At 49.4% G+C, this 7,914-nt stretch overlaps 1 protein-coding gene across 1 annotated transcript in view; it reads left to right on the forward strand.

The window, feature by feature from the left end:
* GRID1 (glutamate ionotropic receptor delta type subunit 1) overlaps nucleotides 1–6,846 on the forward strand; it is a 679,937-nt gene extending 673,091 nt beyond the window's left edge. Inside the window, exon 16 of the mRNA XM_040242178.1 lies at nucleotides 4,056–6,846. Coding sequence (XP_040098112.1) covers nucleotides 4,056–4,484 — 429 coding nt within the window. The 3' untranslated portion in view covers nucleotides 4,485–6,846. The remainder of the gene's footprint in view (nucleotides 1–4,055) is intronic.
* The last annotated feature ends 1,068 nt before the right edge of the window (nucleotides 6,847–7,914 follow it).

Here is a 7,914-nt window from a genome sequence, read left to right on the forward strand (position 1 = left end):
AAGGTCGGCTTGGAAAGTCTGTTCAATCAGAGTGGACGTTTTCTCTGTGTCTTGATGTGGAGGGTTATAGGCTAATGAATAACCTGAATGGAAACGAGACCCACTGCACAGCTTTGCAACCTCCTTGAAACTGCTTCATTTGTCCTTAATTGGAGGCAGGAAAAAATATGGATTTAAAAAGACTACTTATTCAAGTGCTTTCTTTCCAAACTCCTGACTCTAGAGTAATTGGATTTTCTCCGCATCCACACTGCGGTCTAGACCAGAGGTCCCAACCTCCAGGATCTAGTGCCTGATGGTCTGAAGTGGAGCTGATGTAATAATGATAGAAAAAATGTGTACAATAAATACGATGCACTCGAATCATTCCAAAGTCATCCCCCACGCCCTGGCCCAGGGAAAAACTGTCTTCCACAAAACCAGTCCCTGGTGCTGAGAAAGCAGGGGACCGCTGGTCTAGATGCTTTGCTGTTACCTGGCCGACCCCTCAGAGCTGTGATTGTTATGCTAGACTAGTGCCTGTGACCTACATCTTTTATAACACCACCCAGCAAACCTCCTCTCTCTTGTCCTTCACTGCTAAAGGATTTCATCTTAGAGACCTCGTTTGTTCACAAATGTTTCTTTGGAAGATGTTGGTTGGTTCGTCTTCCCCCAAAGCTCTCCTTTTCTCTGCTTCCCTGGCAAAAGGTAAGAGGGCTCCCCTGTTCTCAACTGTGTCTCCCTCTGGCTTTCTTTGGCAGGAAGTTATCCCTTCTCTACCTATAGACCCCAACAACGTGAGGAACATCTCCTGAACACTTGTCTTGGCTGAGCGTTCCATTGACTATGAAAAGAAGGGCCAAGCTCTCTTCTCTAAGAGAGAAGGGGGGCTTCCCTTGTAGCTCAGTCAGTAAAGAATCTGCCTGCAATGCAGGATCCCTGGGTTCGAAGATTCCCTGAAGTAGGAAATATCAACCCACTCCAGTATTCTTGCCTGGAGAATCCCATGGACAGAGGAGCCTGGCGGCTACAGTCCAGCGGGGTCACAAGAGTTGGACACGACTTAGTGACTAAACCGCCACCGGCTCTTCTCTAAGACCAGATTCCAGAGTGAAGACAGCTGGGACCAAGACATTTTCCTCCTACTCCAAATTAGTCCACTTTTAAACTACTTGTTTCCATCCTCAAAAGCATTCTTAAAGCCCTGAAAAGAACATAGAAAGGAAGTAAAGGCAAGATTATGCAACTAACTAGTTCTTCCAGTGATCCCAGGACCACTTATTTGGTCTTCAATTTCCTTCATCAGCTAAAGGCTCTGCCAGCCAGGGCACTCGGCTTGTTCATTCTTCTAGCTTTGCTGGCTGCAGGGAGAAGGGAAGTTTGTATTATTAAACTTCAGAAATATCTGAAATTCTCCTTCAATTTCTCCAGTTTCCAGGCTTTCTGGTACCTGTCTTGTGTCCTTCATTTATTTTGAAGTGAAAATAGCCTGTAGATACAAATATTTACCAACACAGCTGTGGCACTGGCTGCCACACACGAACACGCTGCGTCAGGAGCTCATCAGGAGCTCAGGGCAGCCAAGAGAAGGCTGGGGAAGCCTGCCCGGCGATGCGCAGAAGTCCAGTTTCGTCTGGAGAGCTGGGAGGCAAGATCCAGAAGGGGGATCACGCAGTGCAAAGTTTCTTGAACTGTTGCCATCATGGACCATCGAACATCTTCCATCTCTTTATCTCTTTGTTCAGAACTCAGATCCACTTCTCTTGTCCTTACCTGGGTCATGGTCCTGCCTTTTGGCTACAGGTAGACAGGGAACGGCCACACTGTTATCCAGTGGGTGAAAAAGCAGTTCCCAAAAATGAGACAAAACAAAATAAGGTCTTCTCGGGAAGGGAGAATTGATGCTTGATGGCAGTCAAACAGCCAGCGTCTAACATAACAGCTTGTTGTTCGGTCGCCAGGTCGTGTCCCACTCTTTGCAGCTCCACGGACTGCAGCATGCCAGGCTTCCTGTCCTTCACTGTCTCCCAGAGTTTGCTCAAATACTCAAAAATGGAAACAAAGCGTATAGACAACACAGGGAAAAGACTAAGATAGCACAGAGCTGGATAAACCATGCTATAACTTAATTAAGAAGCGCACTTGGATTTGGTTTGTTAACATTTTACAAACTGTTGGAGTCCATGAAAGACATTGTATGTACCATATTTAGTCTAAGTAAAGCCCTAGTACCCTTCCCCCAATTCCACCCATTTGCCACCCAGACATTCCTATACTTGGAGCTGGTCTGCCGGCATCAACAAGCTGAGCTCTGCTATGTGGGGCTTCAACTCACTGGAATCCTGGCTCTGTCACTGGGACCATGTCAGTGATTTCTGCTGTAAATTCTGTCTACAGTACGATCTCCTCATCATTGTACCTTCACCGTCACACCAGTTGGCTTTCTTTATCCTCTGTCTTTTTCATGGCCTGGAATGAGCTCCTCATTGTTCTTCGAGTGTTGTCAGATTTCTTGTTCTGGGGAAGACAGTGGGTCTCCCACCAGAAGCCAAGCCCTGTGTGCTGGTCGTGACCTCAACAAGGTGGTAGAGAGCAGGGACCCTGCCTCCTCCAGGCCAGGGGGCACTGGGGGCACAGAGCGGACGGCAAAGGCAGCTTCCTTGTCTGAGGAGACCTGGGATGAGACTTCATGCGGGTTAGCCCCATGGGCCCTCCCCTGAGAGGGGAGCTCAGGCCAGTTATTCAGGGTTGCCTCTTCCTGGGGAACCAGCCTTAGAGGAGCCCAGAGCCTTGCTGAACTGGCCCTTGGATTTGTGGGGCTCCTTCTTTCTTCATTTGAAATCATTTTCAGAACTTTTACCTTTCATGGTTATTCCTAATGAGCCTAAGGGTCAGCAGGGGATAGGTTCCTCTCTCTGCTGTATGAAGACTGGTATTAGACAGCCTGTGATGTCCTGTTTTGGAGCAAAGCTTCGACATGGTACTTGTCTTGGAGTTTGACACCCGGGCCGCATAGGTGGAGGGATTAACGTTGCCTGACACATAGGCCCTAATGTTGCCTGAAAATAGGACTGCAGCTTCTAATACTTCATTGAGGGGTTGGAATGGCTCTTCCACAGACATCTGGTTTTGTACCCCAAGTCACTGGGGAAAAACTGAGGAAGTAGATTATATAGTCTTTGTCTTTAAGGAGCTTTCAAGTAGTTTGGCCTCTTTGACTTATTCTGACATTGAAGACCAAATACCAGTGATATTTGTTCTGTTTCTTAAGCCAATAAATAATTGAACAAACAAAATATTTTCCTTGATACCATCCCCCTTATGGCGAAAGAGTCAGGTGTGCAGTTCACTACATGGAGAGTCAGCTATGAGGGTCACCCGTCTCGGCAGCCTCAAACCTTTACAGTATCAGGAATGACAGCTGATCCTGGGGAATTCCCTTTCCTCACCATCCCATGCCCCATCCGCATCCAGGCCCCCCACCACATGAGCTTCCAGACAGGGACAGGCCCCCTCCCCAGCATCTCTGAAGATTTCGTGTACTCCAGGCTTCCCCTGCTACGTCTGCTGCTCACTGGGGTTATGACTCGGGGAGGCCATTGACCTTCCTGAACCCGAGCCTCCTTTTGTGTACACTGGGGATGATCACACCAGGTCTTTTGAGCATTGTATACCCTAGATTGCAAATCCGTGGGGGCATATCAGGGGCTCAGGGACCACACCTTTTTATTTCCATGGGACCCCTTTCTTCCATTCGTTCTGCCAGTTGTTCAAAGCATCTTCCCCCAAGGGTTGCCTCTGGGTGTGATTGGTCCTGAGCAGAGTGCATTTGGGGGGCAAATGCTGCAAAGCCCTTCTTGCTGGGTCCTTGCTACCTGGGAGCAGCGTCCTAGGCTACTGGTATCCCAGGTAAGGAGGGCTGGCCATGCAGTTGGGGGAAGGTGGGAGGAATGGGGGCCCGCTTTACCCTACCACCCAGCCAGCTGTACTCTCCAGCCTCCCAAAGATTGTAGAAAAGCAGCTGGGGCTCCCTTTAGGGCTTGGCCTGACCCTCCTCCTGTGCTCTCCCTCAGGACAAAGAAGTGAATCTGGAGCAGGTCCATCGGCGCATGAATAGTCTAATGGATGAAGACATTGCTCACAAGCAGATTTCCCCAGCGTCCATTGAGCTCTCGGCCCTGGAGATGGGGGGCCTGGCTCCCAGCCAGGCCTTGGAGCCCACGCGAGAGTACCAGAACACGCAGCTCTCGGTCAGCACCTTCCTGCCGGAGCAAAGCAGCCACGGCACCAGCCGGACACTCTCATCAGGGCCCAGCAGCAACCTGCCTCTGCCACTGAGCAGCTCGGCCACCATGCCCTCCATGCAGTGCAAACACAGGTCACCCAATGGGGGGCTGTTCCGCCAGAGCCCCGTGAAGACCCCCATCCCCATGTCCTTCCAGCCCGTGCCTGGAGGCGTCCTTCCGGAGGCCTTGGACACCTCCCACGGCACCTCCATTTGACCGCGCCGCCTGCCCTCCTGCCCGCCCATCCACCCACCCGACCAGCAGAGCTTTTTAATACCAGAAACCAACAACACAAACCACACACGCGCGTGCCTGTGCGCGCACACACACACACACACACAGAGACTCTTTCATTTTTCTTGTATATACGTGTAAATAATGACAGAATGGAGTGGGGTAAAAGTGTATTTTGAATATTCCCAATTTTCGAAGTCAGTAAAAAAAAAAAAAAACCTGTATGAATGACTTTGTAAATTTTGTTCTATATGAATAAAATGGCAAATTACTTGTGATCATTCTGAAGTGCCAAAGAAGCCCCCTGTTCCTGGGCCTTTCTGAGGGCGAGGGCAGGAGGGGTGATCAGAGAAGGCCACCCCGTGCTGGCAGAGAGGGGAAGGTGACCAGGCAGTCCCTTTAGGGGGTGCTGCCCCCTTCCCTGTCTCATGGTTCCTACCATGTTCCTCTGCCCCTGGCCTTTTCCCCTTGGTCCTCTCACGTAGATAAAGGGTGACCCTCGAACCAGCATCAGCCTGACCCCTGGGTCCCTGTGCCAGTCAGCCTGGGACTGAGGAGGCTCCCGGGACCGAAGCTGTCCTGCTGGTCACCCCATTTCACATCACAGTGTGCTGTGGGCCCAAGAGAAGCACCCAGGCCGATACAGCCGACTCTGAGGACTTGGAGGCCGACGTGTTCTAGGGTTACCCTGTTGGCCTTGTTCTGTGTGTGTGTGTGTGTGTGTGTGTGTGTGTGTGTGTGTGTGTGTGACTTTCTTTTCTTAATAAGAAACATCCGCAAGTGATGGAATCTGGGAGGAAGAGGCTGGGTCCCACCATTGCCTCAGGGAGGCTGAGCAGAGGTGGGCTTGGCTTTTCCCATGGGGATCGGAAGCTGTGAGGTCTGGTGTGTGGACCAGGTGAGGTGGAGTGTGCGAGAAGCCAGGGAGGGGGAGAATATTCACTTGGGTGTGGGCCTATGTTTTCAGGTAAAAGGATCCTGTTGCAGGAGTGGAGAGAGGTACTGCAGGTGAGCAGACTAGTGCCCTAGGTGACGCGAGTGCCCACAATAGATGAAAAGGACCATGTTTGTGCAGGTAAGAGGCAGCCTTGGCTCTTACAGAAAGAACAGTGTAACTTGTGTGATGTGGAGACAAGTAATTCCCAACCTCCAGAGAAGAAGCTCCAAAAGTAAAAGGATGTCTCTGGGTCTTAAACCCTGCAGACAGTCTGCCAGACAGGGCTGAAACCCAGCGTGAGATTTCACGTCCTGCTTTGCCACCTGCTCCAAAGCAGAAGCTCTCAGGCTGTGATCCAGCCCATGGCAGGGGCTCTCCTGGCTGAGGGCATCGTCTAGTCTCTGAGCTCCCCGGCTCTATCCCTGAACTGATAAACCTGCTAGGAAACTCTTTCTCTTCAGGCTACAGCGACCTGATAGCCCTGCCTCCCTCTGGGCAATGAAACTATAGAATCAAGGAGAGGAAATGATTCTAGAGGCAGTCATTCAAGTGCTCTAAGCTGTATATAACTATATGTAACTTTAGCTCTTTTTCTTCTGAAGACAAAGGTGATTCTGCTTTCATAACTTGCCATGGTGCTGAACACACCCCACATCTGGCACCAAGAAGGGCGGGGCTCCATCCCCCAGCAGTAATAGGGGCGGGGCTGAGAGCTGGGGTCTGTCTGTGGTCCTGGAGAAATACAAAGTCCTATTGATTGCCTCGCCTGTAGCCCTGTGGAGTTACTCCAGAGATGTATTTATGAAGGTGATAACTAGCCTGGGATTGATTTCTTTCCCAAAGTCCCCTGTGACATGATTGAGCAGTAAGGAACGGCTGCATCACAGAGTCAGCTAAAAACACCCTGGGAAGGAGAGTGTTTATAATTGTGTTATTTATCTCTGGATGCTGCTAATGGCCTGATACTCGTGCTACCAGGACAATCCATTGACATTCCTCTAATCAGAGCACGTAGAGTTTGGAGCCGGGTGCATGCAAGCAGGGAAGCTTAGGTGGGCTATGGTAACCCTGAGGCAGAACAGACTTCATTTTCTTTCAATCAGCACTTTGAGGGGGCCTTCCCTGGATGGTCAATTTTTTCATATATATATATTTCTCTATTTTCTTAATCAAATTCTGGTCTCACTGCCTATCTCACACTCAAGTCTGTTTTTATTTTCCCTGAAATGACCTGTCTTCTGGAGTATACCATGGGTGTCTTCTTGGGCAGTTTGCTTTGAATGGGTGTCAGGGAGAGGAGAGTGCTGGTGTGTGTGTGTGTGTGTGTGTGTGTGTGTGTGTGTGAAAGAGGGAGAGAGTGAGAACAAGTGGATCTTTAAAGGAAAGGTATTTTGCTTATAAAAAAAACTAAACAACTCATGGTATTATTCCTCACCATGTTTATGTAATTTTTTTTTAAAAATTCCTATCCTTGGCATGAGGGGAAATGGCTGATACTCAAGCAAGTTCTCTAGAAAAAAAATTCCTCCCAACTCAGATTTCTGTGTCGGCTCAGAATGTATCTTTTTTTTTTTTTTTTCTTCATGCTTTGCTCTTTGGATTTATAACTCTGTTTAGACTATTCCATACATTTTAGGTATATTTTGTGCCTTCAGACCCTGCAAATAATAATCAGCATTTGGATTAAAGTTGTTTAATAATAAAACTTGACTTTGCTCCCTACCCTCTTCTTCTCTGGGGTGAAGAAATGCTATCTGTGTGTTCCTGGGCACCAGCTATAGTCTGTCCCCTTGGTGTGGACTGCTGTGAGAAGTTTCTCAGGCCAAGTGGCTCTCAGACACACCTGGGAGTGGAGGCGCGTCCCCCTCACGCAGTGTGTGTGCAGAGCACGCCTCTCAGCTGGGCAGCAATGCGAGGGGCAGGTGGAGAAGCGATTCTAATGCTCAGTTGACCTGATAGTTTCCTGCTATGTCTGACTTCTCGGAAAACCCCTAGGAGAGAACCGGGACACGTTACATAGGGAAGTGTCCCCATGGCCTTGTGGGATGAGCACCCTTTTAACAGTTGAGTGATTTTGTTTCTTCTCTCAGATCTACACCCACTCTGATCTCGGAGAAGTTGCTTCCCTGTGCTTAGGCCTTAGGGTTAAGGCTCTGTCATGCTTTGAGGCCCCATAGCTTGGCTTTTCAATATTTGACCCTCAGATGCTCTGGGGTACCGTTTTTTCCAGTGAATATCCATATACCCAGTCATTTCTCTGACCCTGGGATCACCAGTCTGGCCCTTGCACCTCCAGAGTCATATGCTCTCCAACCCCACTTTTTTTGCATCACAAAGTTCCCCTCTGACTTTTAGGCCTTTGAAGGAGAAACAGCCTCCTGGCAGCTGGGCCAGACAGGGCTGACCTCAGGAGTTTGGTTTTCATGATCAAAATCTCAACTTTTGGAAACTGAAAGGAGCCTGTCTGGCCCTTGT

This window comes from Oryx dammah, unplaced genomic scaffold, assembly GCF_014754425.2.
Source record: "Oryx dammah isolate SB20612 unplaced genomic scaffold, SCBI_Odam_1.1 HiC_scaffold_6, whole genome shotgun sequence".
In the NCBI taxonomy this organism is placed as follows: Eukaryota; Metazoa; Chordata; class Mammalia; order Artiodactyla; family Bovidae; genus Oryx; species Oryx dammah.